The 21,835-nt window shown below is 42.0% G+C and overlaps 1 protein-coding gene and 1 pseudogene across 1 annotated transcript; both read right to left on the minus strand.

The window, feature by feature from the left end:
* Window positions 1-3,532: 3,532 nt before the first annotated feature.
* LOC121798862 lies at window positions 3,533-7,015 on the minus strand (annotated as a pseudogene).
* Window positions 7,016-7,949: 934 nt separating this feature from the next.
* Window positions 7,950-11,989, minus strand: LOC121770611. Its single transcript, XM_042167686.1, has 4 exons — window positions 11,870-11,989; window positions 11,048-11,148; window positions 10,332-10,661; window positions 7,950-8,211 (listed from the first exon to the last, which is right to left on the minus strand). Exons 1-4 carry the CDS (start codon window positions 11,987-11,989, stop codon window positions 7,950-7,952), a joined length of 813 nt encoding a protein of 270 aa, XP_042023620.1.
* Window positions 11,990-21,835: the final 9,846 nt, after the last annotated feature.

Below are 21,835 nucleotides of genomic sequence, written 5' to 3' on the forward strand. Positions count from 1 at the left end.
AACTTAAGAGAACATAAAGTGCTTGGTCGTTGGACACACATCGACTCCCCTTCAAAAAAATATAAATCCCTCAACCCGAATACTATGAATTAGTATAGGGAAGTGGGGTCGATCCCACAGAGATGGACTCGCAAAGTAGTGCTCAGAGACTTTGGACAGACAAATGGCTGCTGCCACGCAACAAAAGGGTTGAGAATTTTAAACTAACTCTAGACCTAGGCAGAAAATGTAAATGCTAGACCTAGGACATGTTAAACTTGTAAATTCAGACTTCGACAACAAGAAACATAACCACTTCCTAGACAGTGTAAACAACTACCTAATCTAGCTAAACAGAATATGACGGAAGGTGGGGACCATAATTCCAAAAATGGCAAGTACGGAAAGAACTGCAGATTAACAAACTGAGAAAAAAGCGAGATTCGAACAGAATATAGAGATTTGGTCGTCGTTATCTTGCTGCAACTCGGAAACACATCAGATCTGCGTACACTAGACGGAATGAAAGAAAATCACGTAAACTAAGAATGAAAATCAGATCGAAACTACTCAGATTCACGTCAGAATGCTTGATCCACTCCAGATCCAAGACATCCGAACCCAACAACCAACAAATCCAGCAAATCCAACCAAAATTCTTCCACAATCCAACTCCAATCTCCCAGATCTGACCATTAACCTGCAATAACTCAGTAAACAGCTGCGAAACGCATCCAACTCAGACAAATTAAAACTCCAAAATCTCAATAAGCGAAACGATCAAACCAGAAATCAACACAATCGCCATAACGAAAAATCAAACTTGCATTTAAACCAGAAACTATTCGGTGAAAACAGCGAACCGAGCTTCGAACAACGAAGCTCGGCAGAGTAAGCAAAATGCGGAAAGCGGAAAATAAATTGTTTCTTCGCTCCTAACAAGAGCGGTGTTACACCATTTCGGAAGCTAAGATGAAACCCGGACGTGCGAACTGAGATCTCCTCAAAACTAGTATCAAGTGTGTGTGTGGGAAAGTGAACTAAGCAACAGGCTGTGGTGAGGTCTCCCCCGGGAAGATCCCTCCAGCTTGCATGCTTCTGCCTTTTATAGATGCGGAAATAGCCCTTGAGTCTTCGTAGAAATCTCTATTCTACCCTTCAACTCTGGAGCTTCCTCCGTCGAGCAATTCTCTTCATAATCGTTCACTAAATCGCCAGTTCCTCGACCTTGTGATTTTTTGGTCTTCTTTCCTGGACCTGGCGAATTCCTTCACACACCTGGCTTAAAACGTGCGTTAGTCCTAGTAAAATCACGAATTAAATCCCTAGACCCATGCATGAAATTAGCCTTATCAGTTACTATCTCGCCGATGGTATCTACCCAAGGTGATTTACTTTCGTGAAGACGTTCAGCAATCCGCAAGACCCGAGATGGGTTCTTTTTGCGCAGCGTCAAGAGTCTGCTCGAAAAGACGTCGAAAGAGCTTTTGGGGTCCTTCAAGCTCGATTCAACATTGTGAAGGCCCCGTCTCGGCTGTGGTACGTTAAGAATATTGCTGACATCATGTACACGTTCATTATCTTGCACAACATGATTATAACTGATGAATGACCAAGGGCGGCTAACTTTTACGATGAGGATGAAGTCGGAAGCTCAACCGCGAAGTCTCCCCCACGCCGAGGTGTGCATACGACGGTGGGCGAGAGGATCGAAACAAGACACACAATGCGCGATACCAGAACCCACACTGAGCTACAAGAAGACCTAATCAAACACATTTGGGCGAAATTCGGCCACGAGTAGTGAGTTTTTTAATTTTATGAATTTAACTATGTAATTTTTAATTTTTAGGATTTTAATTATGTAATTTTTTATTTTTATGATTTTAATTTTTTGTAATTTGTAATGGTATCGGATATTTTTAATGCATTTTAATATTGTGGAAATGTTTTTTATTTAAATTGAATATTAGAATGGTGGGATCCTTGAGCATGTCTCTGCGGAAGAGCATGAATGTGAGTGTTGTGCTCTTGGGGAAGAGCATGGAGTAAAAAAGTAATAAAAGTGGGTCCGGGCCCACATCCGTGCTATTTGGAAAGAGCACGGATGTGGATGCTCTGAGATTATTTTAGTCATAGGAGGTTAGCTATGACTAGTTATCCCATGATTATCCATCTAGGATTGAGTTGTGTGATTGAATCTCTTGAACCAAATACACCAAAGAGCACGTATGTGGATTCTCTAAGATTATTTTAGTCACATGAGATTAGCTATGACTAGTTATCCCATGATTATCCATCTAAAATTGAGTTGTAAGATTGAATCTCTTGAACCAAACACACTACAAAATTAATCCCGGATATAATCTTGCAAACCGAACACTAGTATATAAAATGGATTGATTGTTCATTTACCACATCTACTTAGTACTCCCTCCGTCCCGGGCTACTCGCTCTTTTCTTTTCCGGCACGGAGATTAAGGAATGAGTGTATAGGAAAGTAAAAAATGACGGCTGTATGTGAAAATTTTTACTAAAAATGGAAAGAGTGCAAGTAACTTGGGACGCCCAAAAAGGAAATAAGTGCGAATAGTGCGGGACGGAGGGAGTACAAAATAAATAGCACATATCATTACCATGTACTATTAGATCTCATAGAAAGCTAAAAAAGTTAAACTAGGCCCCCATCTACTAGTACTATAGTAGACGCTATAAGCATTTGATTTCCTCCGCAAATTTATGCAGGCATTTGTCAAAACTTGACTATACATACATCTAAGTCTACGATAAAAATCTAGCGATAATAGTTATTTAAATAATGAAGTTTGATCAGATTATAATTTATTCCATACATTCTGAAATTATAATATTAAATTACAAAGTTTCATTTTTTTTTCTTAATTGTCTCAATACAAATCGATGTCTTTTTGTGATGTTAAAAACAATAATGTTTCAATAAAATACGAAGAGAAATGAGAAAATAAATAATTATAAAAGAAAAATACATATTAATTAAACACGTCGTTTTCAATATCGTTAAAAGATGACATTTTGTGCATAGATGGGACAATTGAGAAAAATTGAAACTTTATGATTTAATATTTCAATTTCAAAGTTTATGGAATAAACCAGAATTTGACAAAACTTCATAATTTAAATGGCTATTAACCCTAAAAATTATGATCAATTAAAAAAAATGTGATCCATAAGTCAGTGATAAATTTAATGGTCATTATCTGTAAAATCTACAAAAATCCGAATTACTATAATCTGGATATTGAGTTCGAGAAAAACTGGTTTAATTGTTTAGGCCCGATGATATTTTTTATTTTAAAGGCGTCAACAAATTAACCTGTCCAAATCGTTTTCCCAAAGCCCATGAATTCGAACCGAACTGCGAACCCGGTCTGGTTATGGTTCCACTCCCCTTGGAACCAGAACCGGCGGCAACACTAATTGCATCCCGGCCCCAACCACCGAGCAGGTCACGGGCTTGTAGTCGCAGAAGTTGAGTTTTCAGTAGCACAAGGAAGAAAGAATCAGAATGGCTACATCTCTCTCTCCACAGAGGATCTCTACAATTTTAACAAAATTGTGAAAGAGTATGAAAATAGTTCCAACAGCAAAAGATTTGTAACACTCAATCATGCTACAATATAAAAATGTTATAAAGCTACGCTAGTATTTCCTTGATCTTTGTCTTCTGCTCATCCGTCAATGAGGTCGGGAAAGGCCACGTATAAATCGCCCTTCTTGTTATTAAAATGTAACGGCATGCCTTTGCCTTTAAACTTCCTCACTTGCTTCGGTTTTGTGATTCCCTGTTATAAAACTCAGATGATCTTCATCTTTTTACCTTGGAAATCAAAATGCTCAACAATTCATGATCTTATACGAATATATGTAAATATTGCGGCTAAGAATGTTCATTCACCTTGGAGCTGATGTCCACTAAATGCTCATCCAGTTGTGTTTGACGGTCCTCAAAACCAACAAGAGCTTGAACCTGAGATAGAGAGGGAGTTTTAATTTGGAATTACATATTACCTTTGAGAACAACAGATTATGTAAGTTTCTCCAAAATGGAAACATTACCAAAGTAATAGTGAATGTTGTATGCAGATCATTGCCTTCCCTTCTGAACCGGTCATGGGGTGCAGTACGTATGCGAAACTGCCATATAAGATTCAAATCGTCAGAAAGAAGAATGAAATTAAATTATGAGAGTCAGTCAATCTACAGCCTGTCTGCCCCAATTTTAATAAAATGAAAAATATGAATCAAACCTTAAGATCTCCCGCTTCGCCATCAGTGATTGGTTCACCTTCTCCATAAAACACCACTTCCTGTCAGAAAATGAGATCTGTCTTGCTTTAGTTGACAATTGACATACTCAGCAAAAAAATGATCAAAGCTGCTGATCGTGTTTACTAGAGAAGCTTTTCAAGAAAAAGGTGAAGTTTGTTTTCACTGCATATTCATTACTAGCTGAACTTAAGGTTAGCTAATCTAGTTTGACTCTATACAGGCATCTAAAAACTTTGGAGACTAGTGCTTAAAGAGATTGGAATTGATAATTCATGAAATGAGAGCAACGAAGGTAAAGCCAGTCGAGTAAGACAGATTTTTTAGAAGCCACGTTGAAACTTGGAACTAAATTTAGAACTGCTGGGGGATTGCTTACTTGTCCATCCTGCATTCCTTTCTCGATATCCACAGTAATAAAATCACCTTCCCTTTCATACTTCACATTTGGGCACTTTTCACATACCTGGAAAAGAAATAAAACAGGATTGGTGAGTGACATCTTGCACTTCAAAACGTGATTGCATTTGCTCATTGGCGAAAGATATACCTGCTTTGTCATCTGCTGAAACATCCCAAGACCAATTTGTTTGTGGTAAACCTCATTTTTACAGTTGCAGCTCCTCTTCCCTGGAGCTGGTTTTATTACGTTTTTTACCCTCCAAACCTGATAGATTGCACACCCCAAATATTTATGAGCAGCCATGCAATTGTTATGAAAATCCAAAATTTTATAGTGTTTTGCAAAAGTTTTTTATTTATTACTATAAGGCATAGGCACGTCAACATTTCATGCAGATGAAGACATATAGAACCAGAATGAATCAAATACATCAAACATGCAATAGGCATATTCAGACTATGAGCAGTTCAAAAAAACATAGTCCTTTTCCTTTTAAATATGTGCTGCAAAACCATAGCTGCAAGCAAACTTTCATCTCCATAACTCAAATAAGATCAGAAGGTGGAAGATACAGCAGCCAACTGAGTAGTATAATATTCTATTTGCATATTTATAGATATTATATCATCATCTCTTCATAAATTTCAAATATGTTTGTAGAGGTATATGTATATATTGTTGTTTTAACATTTAGTACCTTCAAAGTACCCCCCATATACAGGTCTTCAAGTGTAGCATCCAAATCAACAATTACATCATCAACTTTCACAACCCTCTCTTCCTCTTCCATGGGACCTCCACCAAAGAAACTAAAAAGTGGTTCATTATCAGAAAATTATCTCATGAAAGCATGAACAATTTTCAATTTGCATAACCAAACAAGGGATAAGGTTATGCATGAACAATTCCAGAAAGCATCAACACTACAACATGTCGACATATTAGCTTAGTGGACAAGTATCAATTTGATTCAAGTTACTCTTCATGGTGAACACAGATTACTGAAGCAAAGTTCAATAAAATTACCTTAGACGACAAACACAGTATTGCACAAATTGATTATCAACCTACAAATACAGCACTATGTGATAGGATGGGGTTCACAGATACCAATGTTCATGGAAAAACTGAATAGCCATGTTAGAAACTTTGAATTCAATATAACATTGATAGAGCAACAGCTAGAAAATGTTCCTTCATTTTCAAATTGAGAATAATAAATTCAAGCAGCTACAACTGATGGAATGAACACACAAGGAAACCAGCAAAATATTCAAAACGAGAAGTTAAAATAAACATAAATATGTAATCACTTATGAGCTAAAAATATCTTGAATATTCATACCGCCTCCTCCTCCTCTCCCACCACTAGCCGCATGCTGCTTGAGACCTTCCTCGCCATATCTATCATATATACCTCTCTTTTCGCTATCCGACAAAACCTCATAAGCTACAGATTCGGACGATGCAAAACAATCACAATCCTCGGAATAATTCATTAATGCCGAATGATGATAACACCTTTTTCCCCAGACAATTCGATTAACACAAAATTCAAACAAGAAGGAAATCATGACCAAAAAAATGGAATACCATTATTGATTTCCGCAAATTTCTTGTTCGCCTCCTCGTTCCCTTGATTTTTATCCGGATGATACGCACGCTTTATTTGCTCATCCGAGGCGCCTTTCGGAACTTGGAGCACATCATAGTAGCTCTTCCTGTTAGATGTGAAAAATCAGTAAAATAAATCAAACCGGAGCTTTCAATCTATTCACAACAGAATCGAAATCATAACGCTTACGCTGCAATGGCGATCAGGCAGTATGCCGCGAAGCATAAAAACAGCAATAACTTTGATCTCCGATATGCCATGACACGAGGCACGGAAATCAAAATCACAAAATGGAAAAGCTAGGGCTTCCAAACAGGACTTCACGCCAGCAATGCGAACACAGCTTGAAGAAATCACCGAATTGTTGGAATCAGTACTATTACTATACTATAAACGATTGGAATTTGGACATATATGTAAGAAATGGAACACTACCAAGAGATTTCTCTCTTCGCGAGTAACAGAGAGAAGCTGTACCTCGGAAGCGCATGAGCTTTTCATATGTGCAGTGCCGACGATAGTTCGAGTGACGAAGGATTCCATACACAACGTGGTCATGTGAGAAATGGCCAATCAGCTTGCACCACCAATCAGAACCGTTAATTTATTTCGTGTGGTTTGGGTCGAATGGCGATTTTTCCACAGCCAATTCAATCGAATCAGTGGGAAAAACCGGCTGTCAGTTTACTCCCGTCAGCCATTTAAAGACACGTTTTGACTCGACGCATTTTGGTAGTATTTTACCATTGAGCTTACTTATGCTTCTTTTAAGTCTTTTTATATTGATCTTGCTTGTATGATTGTATTGTTTCTCAATCACCATTTGCGGCATTATGAAATTTATTGAAGCTTACTTCAACCATTGTGTGTTGTTATTCGCATTTACATAGAACCCATTCCCATAGAAAGGCCCTTTCTTCAGATTACATGGATTTGATCAAGTCCTTGCCTGATCTTCTACTACTGATAACAAGGAGTCGGTAGCATGTCCAGATCTTTAGATTGCAGGCCATTTCCCTAGATTGCAAGCTTTTGCTAGCTTGCTTAAACTCTAATGAGTTTATAAGGTAATCTTCTGTGAACTCTTCTCTCCATATTGGCTTGCAGGTTCAACATACGAAACGCGAAAGCAACCACCGGTCTACTTGTGATCCTCTTGAGCATATCTAACTCATCTAAATAACGCTTATATAAATTCAACTTCTATAAAAACAAACTAAACAGACAGGAATGGATGGTATTTCGTGAAGCCAATTATAGGGTAATGCAACTGTAAATATTAACAATCAAGTTAAAACTGAAACTAAATAAACCATAATCACATTTATCCACTAAATGTGGTCTTATATCAGGAAAGCTGCGAAGATGCGAATATGTACACGCAACTTTGCTCTTGGCTTAAAAGATGCATCTCTTATCACATACAAAGACCGAATCAAATTTGGTTGGTTCATTCCCAGATAATATGTTAGTTAATAAGCCATGACTGAGATCATAAAACATAGATGATAAATTTTTGTCGCAGAAGCATAACCTGAAATGAAGCTGATCGATGATGATCCAACTGGTATGCGAAGTGGCCATATATCAATGGGACAAGAGATTATTTCTCTGATCTCTCTATGTCGGGTGAGACTACAAAACATATCAAAAGCCAACCACCAAGTGCCACTGGGTAACATTGTTTTCATTCATTCGCCAGCAGATTCGTCCTCCTTCATATCCATGCCGAGAGCTCCACAAGTCTTCACTCTCCGACATGCTCAAAGGTGTAGATTCAGCGATAGGATAGTCCCCCCTCTCATCAACTTCGAGCTTCAAGTAGGAACACGGCCGTTCCTCAACTTCTAAATTGTTACCGGACTCTTGTCCGGGACTAAGCTGCATTTCAAATTGAGCCAACCCTAAAAGCATCAGCAGTGGTGTGGAATTCCCAAAAACACCTCCTGCCACGTCATACGGACTTCCCACTGCACTGCCACGTCATAAGGAATTCCCACTGCACAGTGGCGGACATCCCGAAAGACTTCTCACAATTAAAAAAATTCACAAATTCACAAATTAAACAATTTCCGGAAGTAAGAAATTTACGGAATTAAATAACACGAATACGGAGAAAATGCAACCACTTTATTTAAAAAAAACATACTTCATTATAAAAAAAAATACATAATTACTAAAAAAATTACATTATTAAAATAAAAACCGGCTTCTCACTCCTCGGATTCCCCGTCGCCGTCCCCGCCGCCGTCACCATCCGACATGTCTCCGAACCCCAAATCGCGCCGCATACTGTTAATGAGGGGTTTAAGCGACCGCTTGTAATGGGCGTCGGTCCATTAGCGCCATTCAACCATTGCACGTAACAAGGTTTCATGTGCCGTGATGCGGGCGAATGAGGGGTTCTCGGGATCGTTTTGGGCGGGTGCTGCCGATTGGGCCTCGGCGGATCCGTTGGTGCTTCCCCTCGCCATCCGCGCCGCGGACTTTCCCCAACCGGGCGACGGCGGCTGGCCGACGATGTGGGTGTCGGGAATTCTGCCTCGGCGGGGGGAGTTCCGCGGAACCGGCACTGCTACTGTACTCTCAGGAGTCGTTGATCTTCGTCCGCTTCGGCCAGCCTGATTCAACACCCGCGGTGAACGACGGCGGCGGGCCGACGATGTGAGTGTCGGGAACTCTGCCTCGGCGGGGGGGAGTTCCGCGGAACCGGCACTGCTACTGTACTCTCCGGAGTCGCTGATCTTCGTCCGCTTCGGCCAGCCAGATTCAACACCCGCGGTGAACTTGGCCGAAGACTGCACCACAAGATACACCGCCCAACTGAGTGTCGGGAAACTGCTGATGAGACATGAGCTTCATATCCTCGGCAGACATGCCGTTGGTTGCCGTGCGGAGGTTGTTTGTGTAAATGCCGGCAAATCGGCTGAGCTGACTCTTCAGCCGATCCCACTGTTTCCAGCATTGCTCTCCGTTGTGAGGCTTCCCCCTAGCGGTTTGAACTGGAGGTAGCTTTGGCTAATGCGCCACCACATCCGATCGATGTGCTGGTTCGCCCCGACGTAAGGATCCTCCAATACACTGATCCACGCATTCGCCAGCGCGACGCACTCGTCCATGATCCAGACGGTCCTCCTGTTCCCGCTGGATCCCTCCCCCACCTCAGCGGCCCCCTCATCACCACCGTACATCGGGACGCCCCGTCCCCTGCCCCTCCTTCGCCTTGTCCTAGAATCCCGGATCGGAGAAAGCCACAACTCCTCGAGCGAGAATGTGTCATTGCCAGTGAACTGAGTCTCGAGAGGAGAACTCGTCGGGTTGCCCGTCGACAGTAAATCCATATAGGGCCGATAGACGTTGTCCACCGGCGATTGGGGGACCCCCTGCCTACTCCCCCCGCAGCGACATGGGATCCCTGCATCATCCCAGGCAGCATCATCCCCGGCATTTGGGGCATCATTCCGTGCATCATCCCCTGCATTCCGTGCATCATCCCCGGCATTCCGGCACTCGCCTCAGGCATCTGGGGCATCATCTCATACCACTGTGGGTACATATTGTAGTACCCGGGCATCATTCCCGATGGCATTTGAGATTGGGGCATCATCCCCGGCATTCTGGGACTCCCGTCGACGAGAAAATAAAGCGTCGGTGACTCGCTAGTGGCGGGAAATCGCTATCGTGGTGCTTCATTGTTCTTCGAAAGAAAGGTATTTTTAGAGAGAGAGATACTCGTTAATACAAGTGGTGCGAATGAAATGAAGTTCAACGTGACGTATTTATAGAAATTTAAAAAAAACATTTAATGCAATAAACGGGAATTCCGCACTGACGTCCGTGGGAGTCAACGAAATGGCGGACGTCCGCGCAGCGTCGCGACGGAATTCCGCGTAAACGCCGCAGAACTGCGGTGTCCTCGGTGGAATTCCTTATCCGTGCCTACCATGCACAATGGCGGACGTCCGCCGCGAAATTCCGGCACGCCGGTCGGAATTCCGCCGGGACGGGTGCTATTGCTGATGCTCTAAAGTCTGCGCTCTCATTTGGACAGATCGTAAAAGAGGAGCCCGTCCCAAGTCAGCTGAGTGGTATATGTCACTGGGCGATGATGGGAAACGACCCTCGGTATCAGAACCACGCTGGCGAGATTGTGGTGAAGCTGAAGAAGAAACGATGGATTCATGGGAAGGATATGAAGTGGTAGCAGGTCTTGGCACGAAGGGCTTTTGGCATCTATAAGGAGATACGGGGCTAGTGGGAGCACTCTCAGGCTGAGAAGAACAGGTGTTAGAACTCTCGTAGTACCTCGAGTCATCTGAATCTTCAGACATTGGTGAATACTGTACAGATGTTTCATCCCTGAAATCAGATATGACTACAAAAATCAACTTTCAAGGTTGTGGATGCATGTCAAAGCATTAGAAGACAGAGAAATATAGCACTCTCAAACCAACAAAAAACTACATTGACTGTACTTACCCTCACCAGACAATCAACATCCTCACATGAAACCTTCAAACATCAAGATGGAGCAACACTTAGTCGACACCTTAGTGTTTCAAAGTCTTCTTTTAGGAGTATTAATGCAGACTTAAAGAGTCACCGGTGATTTAGTTGATTTCTAGTTCCAAGTCATCCTAACCGAAATATTACTTGGATCCCAATCGTGTGACTTTACCAAACAACTACCCAATAAGACACATGCTGTGACTATATACAACACCAACAGAAGAAACCATGCTCACCTAAGATACGGCATCATCGTATCAGACCTTACAGGAGAATCCATTATATTGTCAGACAGTGTATCTCCAATGGTCAGCCCGTTCAAACTTGAAGCCATGATCTGCAAGAACCAGATATGTGCAACGCCACATTCCAGCACAAAAATGCACACAAATTACACCTCATACAGGAGCATAGCAAACACATGAAGAACCATCATATGAGAGGTGGAAAAACAACAAGTTCTATCGACCTAGGGCATTGGTTGGATTCAATCTATTAGTTCAATTGACTTAGGGCATCGGTCGGCTTCATAGACAATGACAAGGTCATCTACTCCACCAACTAAGCTAATGACCTTTCTGTGAGGAGGTCTCAAATTCATGAACTAGACTGCATACAAGAGGCGAATTCCCAACAACAATATCTATTTTCAGCCACAATTCTAGTCACACGCCGATCACAATCCCAACAGCTAAGCAAAATGAAATGAACACACATGTTGAAATGCCATAAAAAAGCGCATAAAATACGAAACTAAATTGCCTCAATTTAACTTGTTCGTACGAAAATATCACTTTGAAATCAGAAAAACTCAAAATATTCTGCATAGTGTTTAACTCAAAAAATTGCAACGGAAACAGCTCAATTTCCTGCTCGAAATTCCCATGGATCCATAATTGAAAAAATAATTTTCCTGCATAAACTTTCCATCGATCCATAGTTGGAAAGATATATATTCATAATAACTCACTAGAATATGCAGTCAAGGAAGCTAGACGCGGAAACACGAAAAAGAGAGAGAGAGACCACCAGAAGAAAAATAGAAAGAAAATTCAGACCTCACTAAGATACCGCTTGTGAGAGTTGAGATTATCAATGTAAACCCCATCTTCCGGATCTCTGCCTCGTTTAGCGCTCGGTGGCGCCGGCGAAGCGGCGGAGCTACCTTCCGGTCCCATTTCTCACAATAATTAATTTATTTCACACACTCCCGTCACTTCATAACATCCCCAAAAAATGAAATTTAAATCAAATTGCAGTGCGACAAAAAAAAGCAAATTTTGCATTTGACCCTGAAAAAAGTAAACTGATTGGAAGAAGAGATAAAAAAAAACGAAAAAGGGCCGCCGGACGATCAGTCGTTCACTTTTTTAACTGCTTCGGGAAATTTGGAATTTCGGAATTTGATTAAATTGAATTAAAATATTACTACTCATATATTTTGTTTTCCAATGTTGGTCGGGTCTTAAAGATGGTAATCGAGAGAGGCATTGTATTGAAGGTAGAACATGGTGGCAAAGGTAGAAGAATAGCTTAGATTGTATTTTTCTGTTGTATTTGAATAGGTTACTCATGCTCCCTTTTATAGGGGAATTACAACTCTAGGAAATACCTCCATCACTCTAGAGACTACCACTAATTAAAAGTATCTAGGAAAGTTCACTCATTTATTGTAATAACAATTACCAAGTTATGGGTACTTGGTACTAGCCGTCTTCTCTTCTTTTTGACACTCCCCCTCAAGTTGAGCAATGGTATCTCCGATGTTCAACTTGGCCAAAACTTCTCTAAAAATTCTGGGATTCACTGCTTTGGTTAAGATATCAGCCAATTGTTCCTCGGATCGAACAAACGGGAATTCTATGACTCCACCTTCCAATTTTTCTTTGATGAAGTGGCGATCGACTTCAACGTGTTTGGTTCTGTCATGTTGTACTGGGTTTTCTGATATGCTGATTGCTGCTTTATTGTCGCAGAATAACTTACTCTTTCGATTTGGGGGAAAACCGATCTCAGTAAGTAATCTCCTTAGTCATATGATCTCCATGAGTCCACTCTTGATACCTCGGAACTCTGCTTCAGCACTTGATAAGGCTACAATCTTTTGCTTCTTACTTCTCCAAGTAACTAGGTTGCCTCCTATGAAGGTAAAGTATCCACCGGTTGACTTTCTATCGACTGGATTACTCGCCCAATCAGCATCTGTATAGCCATCTACTTCAAGGTCCTTTCCTTTTCTTAAGAACACCCCATAATTTGTTGTGCCTTTGAGGTACCTTACTATTCGTAAGGCCGCGTTCATGTGTTCTTCTTGCGGTTGGTGCATGAACTGGCTGACAATTCCTACTGCATATGCAATATCTGGCCTGGTGTGTGACAGATAGAGTAATTTCCCAACTAACCTTTGATATTTCTCTCGATCTGCAGGTTCAGCTCCCTCAACAATTTTTAGCCCATGATTCGGTATCATTGGTGTGTCAGCAGGCTTGCAGTCTAAGAGGCCAGTTTCTGCCAACAGGTCGAGGACATATTTTCTCTGTCTTAAGAATATTCCATGATTCGATCTGAGCACTTCTATTCCTAAGAAGTATTTTAGAGGGCCGAGATCTTTCATGTCAAATTCTTTAAACAGATTGGTCTTGAGGTTGTTGATTTCTTCTGTGTCATCCCCTGTGATGATCATATCATCGACATAGATGATAAGACAAGTTATCTTATCTCCTCTCCTTTTTGTGAAAAGTGTATGATCAGAAAGACTCTGTTTGAACCCATGCTTGACCATTGCTTGGCAAAATCTTCCAAACCAGATTCTTGGGGACTGCTTCAAGCCATATAGAGTTTTCTTCAATCTGCACACTTGCCCGTAACCAAATTCAACCTCAAATCCAGGTGGAACTGCCATATAGACCTCCTTGTCTTCACCTAATTCTCCATGGAGGAATGCATTAGTCACATCAAATTGATGTAGCGACCAATCCTTACATGCTGCAACTGACAATAATGCCCGGATCGTGTCAAGTTTAGCAACTGGGGAGAAAGTTTCGTCGTAATCAATTCCATACACTTGAGTATATCCTTTGGCCACCAATCGCGCCTTATATCTCTCGATTGATCCATCTGCACGTCTTTTGATGGTGAACACCCACCTACATCCGACTGGTTTCTTCCCTTCTGGTAGATTACATTTTTCCCACGTTCCATTTTTGATCAGGGCATCAATTTCCTTCTTCATGGCTTATCTCCAATGTTTGTGCTTAACAGCTTCTTGGAAAGATTGAGGAATTTCTTCTTCTTCATACAGGGCAACCTCAAATGCTCGGGCCATCTCTGTGAGGTGTCTTCGAGCAATGTTTGCTATTGAATATTTTGTTTTCCTTCCTTTCCAATATGGAGAGTATCTTTTGGGAGGGATTCCCCTTCTACTTCTTTGTGGTAGTTCATACCGCTTCTCACTGTCCCCTTCTTGACCTCCACTGTCAGTGTTAGTGATTTCTAAAGGAACTGTGTTGAGTTCAGCAAAATCGTTTACCTCAGGATTCGAAGACGGAGTTGATTGTTGGGTGATGTCTCCAAACTCTGCGGCCTGACTAGTGGATTTTGATAGCCGTTGGCATGGCTTGTTTCCTCGACTGGATCAATTTCTGTGCCAAGGATGGGTCCATTTTCCCTTGACTCATCTCCCCCTTGCTCGGTTTCCCTTGGTATAGGTTCCGGCTGATGGATTGTGTCCTTTGGGATGTATAGCCAATTTAGTGGGTCGCTAATTGGCCTATGTGGTTGACTCTCCCCCTGACCGCTAGATTGGCTGTAGTAGTACTCACCCTCAACAAAATCACAGTTCATGGTAGTATACATGTGTTTATTTATAGGATCATAGCACCGGTAACCTTTCTGATTGACCCCATACCCGAGAAAAACACATTTAACGGCACAAGGAGAAAATTTGGTATGGTCATGTTTTGGGATGTGGACAAAGACTGTACAACCAAAGTCTTTCGGGTCCAGGGTGAGATAGGTTGGTTTCTGTATGACTTCATGGTTTATAAATGTATCGATGGGAGTTTTGAAGTTGAGGATACCTGTTGGAAGACGGTTCATAAGGTACACAGAGGTGGCTATAGCTTCTGGCCAAAAAGATGTGGGGATTTTTGACTCGATGAGGAGAGCCCTGGTGATCTCTAGGATATACCTATTTTTCCGTTCTGCTACCCCATTCTGTTCAGGTGTGTATGCACAAGAAGTTTGGTGGATAAGCCCTTTGTCAAGAAAGAAGGTTTTCATGTTGGCATTTATATATTCCCCCCCATTGTCGGACCGTAAGACTTGGATATTTTGTTTATACTGGGTTTGGACCATGCTGTAGAATTGGGTGAATTTTTCAAAAACCTCAGTCTTATTTTTTAAGAAGTAGACCCAAGTCATACGAGAAAGGTCATCGATAAACAGGAGAAAATAACGGAGACCCTGACCCCCATTGATTGGGGCAGGACCCCAAACGTCAGAGTGAATCAAAGAAAACGGGGTAGACACTCGAGTATTATTTAGTTTAAAAGAATGACGATGGCTTTTGGCCAAATGACAAGTTTCGCAATCAAGAGAGTGCACACTAGAAAGCATCGTAGGGAACATTAATTTCAGATATCCTATAGAAGGGTGCCCTAACCGACGATGTAAAAGCCAAGTCTTTGTTGTAGTTGCTTCACGGGTTAGTAACGCCGCACTTTGTTGGGCTATCTCATCCACATAGTACAGTCCGCTTCGTTCAGTGCCACGCCCAACTATCGTCCCCGTCTTGATATCCTGTAACACGCAAAAACGAGGTTGCATTAGTAATTTACAGTTTAACTCCTTTGTCACATGACTGACGGATAATAATTTGTGTGAGAAAGTTGGGACAAAGAGGCAGTTAGAGAGGCGGAGAGTTGGAGAAATATTGATAACGCCTGCCCCCTCGACTCGAGCTAAATCCCCCCCAGCAGTTTGGACATAGGTTTTAGTCAGTTTAGATATTGTGGAGAAGTCATTTGGATCGAAGGAGATCGTGTCAGTAGCCCCACAGTAAAAAATCCATTTGTTCTCCTTTTGTTCGACTATGGTGGATGAGGTAAATGCTAAGGCTTTAAAGGAGTTGTGACACGGGATATTAGGTTGAAAGGACAGACCGTCTGATTTGTCGGGGACATCTTTGGAATATTTTGGGGCATTTTTAGGATTTTTGGAAGAGTTGGGGTGAATTTTGGATATTGTGGTGGAATTGGGGTGCTTTCGGGTAGGGTGAAAAACGTGGGGCCTGGGGAGGGATTTGGGAGAGTTATGGTGGGGGATTTTGAATTTAGGAAAAAACTGGGGGGGAATTTTAAATTTAGGAATTTTGAATTTGGGGATATGAGAACCCCCGTCAACCCTAATTCTACTCGGCGCCTCCACCCCTTTCTCCTCTCCAACTCTCAATTCTGCCTCCCTCTCTGCCGACGTTCCGTCGGTGCCGGTGATCGTCGACGCCGGGTTACCTTCCGACCAGACCCTGGCGACCGAGACCGATGCGACGGCTTTCTTCTCCTCGCCGCCGCGACAAAACCATGGCGACTGGGACCGGGGAGCTGCCCGCCGCCGTTACCCGCCGTGCTGGTCTGACCGACGTTGCCCGCCGAGTTCTCGGTGTTGGTAGCTCGGTCCCCAACGGTCACTGCCGCCGTTGCTCTGCCTCCTCCGCTCCGATTCCGGTTCTGTCTGTTTTTCTTCATGTCTTCCCACCAATCGGGAAATCCATGGAGGTGGAAGCATGTATCCACCGTGTGCTTCTTCCCACCACAGTGGTTGCACGTCATTTTGCTCTTGTCGGTCGGAGTTGCAGAGAATTTGGGTGGCGGTGGTGGTCGGCTGCGGTTGATTGCTGCTAATCCGGCACCTATTCCGGCTCCCTGTGAATCTCCAGAGGGTTTGTAGACCCGCTCATTAGCCGATTCGCGTCTCACCAATCCGTAAGCACTTTGTACAGTGGGAAGTGGATCTTTGTTTAAGATTTCTCTCTTTAATGTATCGTATCTTTCATCCAAAGCCCATAGAAACTGATATAATCTATGCCTCTGAGTGTTGCTGTTGTATTTCTGAATAGTTGATGGAGTATCCATCGGATTTGGATCCATTTCGTCGATGGAAATCCAGAGCTTCTGGAATTTATTCCATAAATTTTCAAGGCTCATATTCCCCTGCTTCATGTTGTATGCTTGCCTGTGCAGATCCGAAACTTGGAACGGATCAGTTCCACTTCCGTATGTAATGGCCAGACCCTCCCATAGGTCTCGGGCCGTTGCGTATTGTGATACTTCATTGACAAGATTGGCTTCGATGTTGTTTATAATCCAGTTGAAGCAGCAATGATCTCTCTGCTTCCATTTCGGATAACCGGGATCACTAGTTGGAGGAGGATCTGTAACTCCATCGATGTGAGACGACAGACCCTTCCCTCCGATTGCGTGTTCCATCAGGGTCGTCCAGAGGGAATAATTGTCGCCATTCAATTTGGTTTGAAGATGTATCTCCCCCAATGATTCTGGTTGATTTGAGGGTGGAAGGGCTGTTCTTGAGCTTTTGGTGGTATATTGATTTGCCTAAGGAATTCGGCCAATTGGGCAGCGAACTCCCCTGAGAAATTCATCAGTGGTTGGTTGGTGTTTGTAGCTTCTGAGTCAGATTCTGACATGGCTATTTTTCTGATTTTGCAGGTTTAAAAGAAAAGGGCCGGGAAAGGTATATCCGGGACGGTGATGAGAATTTTCTGAGTCCCACCGTGTTGCAACCTGCTCTGATACCATCTTAAAGATGGTAATCGAGAGAGGCATTGTATTGAAGGTAGAACATGGTGGCAAAGGTAGAAGAATAGCTTAGATTGTATTTTTCTGTTGTATTTGAATAGGTTACTCATGCTCCCTTTTATAGGGGAATTACAACTCTAGGAAATACCTCCATCACTCTAGAGACTACCACTAATTAAAAGTATCTAGGAAAGTTCACTCATTTATTGTAATAACAATTACCAAGTTATGGGTACTTGGTACTAGCCGTCTTCTCTTCTTTTTGACATCGGGTTCTGTTTCGGTTTACGGGTTGGATCAATGTATTGGAAATGGGTCGTGAATTGGGTAGGGTGATGTTAGAATTCAATGGTCCGTTTACTGTAATGGGCTCGTATAGTGTAGTTGCATGCAGCCCACATGATCGTTCATACTATATACTCTCTTCTTCCATAATAATTTGTCACAATTTGATTCGGTACTAGTTTTTAAAAATATAATAATAGAAAGTGGTCTATTATTTAAAATAGTAAAAATAAAATTGATAATTTTTTTTAAATAGACAATAATAACAATAAGTGACAAATTTTCATGAACCATATAAGCAGTTATATGTACTACTATTATTAAGTAACAAATCTTAATCACAAATTTTGGTAAAGAACGCACCTAAATCTAAAATTTCAGTTTATCAAGAAATGACTATTTTACCACTGAAAGGGTGTGCATTTTTTTATTTGTAAAAAATTTAAAAATAATAACATTAGTTTTAATGGGGCATATGTACCTAATAATATACTCCCTCTGTCCCGTGTTACTTGCACTATTTTCCTTTCTGGGCGTCCCAAGTTATTTGCACTATTTCCATTTTTAGTAAAAATTATCACCTGCAGCCGCAATTGTTGACTTTGCTATACACTAATTTCTTAATCTCCGTGCCGAAAAGTAAATGTGCGAGTAGCCCGGGACGGAGGGAGGATGTTTTATAGGTGATGTGGGAGGTAATCCCAATTCACAAATTAAAAAGAGAGAGCAAAGTCATGGGGGCAACTTATAAATTTGCTCTATTTTTTTATCTTTGTAAATAGGACAAGATATTTTATGAAATTTATTATAGTGATGTTGCATATCATCCCAACTAAGATGCTAGTACAATAGCAGACAGGAAGAGTTGTAAATTAAGCTAGATATTAACAAAAAATAAATGGTTAAACACTCAAATCTAGCTTTGCAACGTTGATACAATCTTAAATTTTCTCTCAAATCACGAGTTCAAATTGAGGGGACCAATGCACATTGAATTCAATGAATTTGGGAGTTCTATAAATCCATGAAGCAGGTAGTTTTATGCTGGAGACAGTTTGACATGGCTTCACGTGTGGTGATACTCTATATTATTCGAGATATAAATAGAATTCAGATCGCAAATTTAAAGCATCCGCCCTAGGCCGCCCGATGCCTCGGGCGCGCCATCATCCGCTCACTATGGGTACGCGGACGATGCATCGCCCTATAGATCGTCTGCCCTATAGATCGTCCGCGGACGATAGGGCATTGTCCGCGCCATCGTCCGCCCTATAGATCGTCCGCGGACGATAGGGCATTGTCCGCGCCATCGTCCGCCCACTGTGGGCGACGCGGACTATGGCGCGGACGATGCAGCGCGTTTTAGTTTTTTTTTTTAATTCCGAAAAATTTATTTATATAAATAACCCCTACCCCACCTTCATTTGTAACCTTTCCATTCACTTTTCCATACTCAAATTACACTATAAAATGGATTCTGGTGAATACCTAAGTCCGAATAGTCCGATGTTTGGGGGTGGTGCACGTTGGCCGGGTACAGACCCTGACGAATATCGGTCGTTCGACTCCAACACGCAGTACGATCCCTAATTCAGTACGGATTCGTACGGTCTGTCTGACATGGAGCCGTCTCCAACTCGCCCCGCCGCGCCCTCCTCCGCCGCCCTTGCCAGAAAGAAACGGAACCGGCACTGGGCGTACAAGGTGCCACCTCCGGAAACGAATGAAGAGTACGCCCCCGGGAGGACGAACTACCAACTGAATGAAACCCTTGTCTTGGCGAGGTGTTGGGTGGATATTTCGGAGGACCCGGTATTCGCGAACAATGTAGAGTAGTCAACTTTTTTTTCATTTCTAATTCGTGTAAAACTTTTTTTTAATCAATGTAGGATTTGCCGTTTTTAATTAATCGTGGTATTTTTTAATTATTTTGCATTGACATATTTGAAAACATTTAAATTAATTAACAAAACAATAGTGAAACCTATAGGGCGGCCTTTAGGGCGGCTTATAGGGCGCCCCACTGCACGTGGAAGGATAGGAGGATAAAATGCTGACGTGGCGGTGCATAGAGCGGGCTATAGGGTGTCCCTTAGGGCGCCCCACTGCTAATGCTCTTAATCTACGGGTGAAATACTTAGAATTAAGTTGAAAATAATACTACTTGTGTTCTACGTGAAGAAACATGAATTTGAAGATAAGGGTTTAATTTGTTGTACAGTAATATTTAAGTTTGATCGATTTTGATTACAAATGTTTTGTCAATGGCTAAGAGTTTGAATACCTAAGGGTATCCATTATGGGGAGCCCGCGGCTATAGCCGCGGGTTGGGGCGGAGGGCGGGCGGGTTATAGTGGAGAAGTTGTCCGCCCGCGGGGCGGACACCGAAATGGGGGCGGTAGGGGGCGAACGGGCTTCAGCCGACTCCGAGACGAGGACGCGGCGAAATGGGGGCGGACGCGGCTATAGGCGCGGCGCCTATAGTGGCGGCACCGACCGCCGCGGCTATAGCCGATTTAATTTTTTTTTTTTACATTTCAATTTTAAATTTAATTTTAATTTTAATTTTAATTCTACTTCGTATAGTCATGTTCTTCTAATTACGTATAGCCCGATAAATTTGTTCATAATTACTTGAAACATTATAAAATGAAAGTTGATTATAAAATTTGGGGGCTATTGGGGAGGTGTCCACTATAGTGGCGGACACAAAATTTTAGGGCTATGGACAACAAAAATTGGGCTATGGACAAACTAGTGCGGGGCTATTGGGCGTGTCCGTCTTATAGTGGACACTCTAATATACAAAGATTGGAGCAAAAACGAGGGACGGACAACGCCCATCGGTTTGTTGAGTTGGGCATCACTGAATTCAATGGTCTGCTGATGAGTCGGTTAAGATTATCCGATTTCGTAGAATTTAAAGTTATTTTACCATCTGAAATCCAAACATGTCCAAGTCAGAGAGGACAATTTTGAGCCCTATATAGTACTCCCTTAGACCATCCACTACGCTGTCTCTATACCGTCCCTTAACTACTATTTGACCACTATTTGAGGGCCCCACTGTCCTTTTTTCCTCCATCCCTTAACTAAGGGACGGAACCTGCAACGCTCCGTCCCTTATTCCGTCCCTTAATTACTATTCATTCAATTTCATTTTTTATTTTTTTTACAACCCAATTCAATTTAAACAAATACAATTCATTAAAATTAAAACAACATTACAACTTAAACTTAAAAAAAAAAGAAAAAAAGACATAATTAGAATTCAAAAAAAATAAAAATGACATAATTTAATCTTCTCCGCCAAAGTTTTCCCAAATGTGCTCAATTAGATCCTCTTGGAGTTGGGTGTGGGCGCTAGAGTCGTGGGGATGGCGCGGCTTCCTCCGCCTCTCATCGTCGATCTTCTTCAAGTGATTGTTCCATTAATTGACGCATTTGCTCAAAATGATCCATTTGTTTGAGTTGATTTAAGATGAAAATTGGAGTGATAGAGAGGATTTGAGAGGAATAAATGTGTGTTTATGTGTGAAATGAGTATGAAATAGGATTATTTATAGAGTAAATAAATAAAATAATAATAAAAAAAAAGAAAATAAAAAATTAACGGTAACATTACCGTTTGAAAAATAATTTTTTTTATTAAAATTCAATTTTTTTTAAAATGAATTATTGCGTCATCCGTGACGACGCCCACTCGCGGGCCAGCGAGTGGGCGTCACGCATGCATCGGGGCCGCGCCACGTCGCCCGCGCGCGTGACGGGCCGGCGCTTCCCTTGTCTCGCGGATACGGGCTACGGGACGGGCTGGGGACGGGCTACAGGACGGGACGAATGTTGCAACGCGTCCCGCGGCGGAACCGTCCCTCCGAAACGGAACGCGAGCCGCGCGGGACGCGTAGTGGATGCTCTTAATAC

The sequence above is a fragment of the Salvia splendens genome, chromosome 1 (genome assembly GCF_004379255.2).
Source record: "Salvia splendens isolate huo1 chromosome 1, SspV2, whole genome shotgun sequence".
In the NCBI taxonomy this organism is placed as follows: Eukaryota; Viridiplantae; Streptophyta; class Magnoliopsida; order Lamiales; family Lamiaceae; genus Salvia; species Salvia splendens.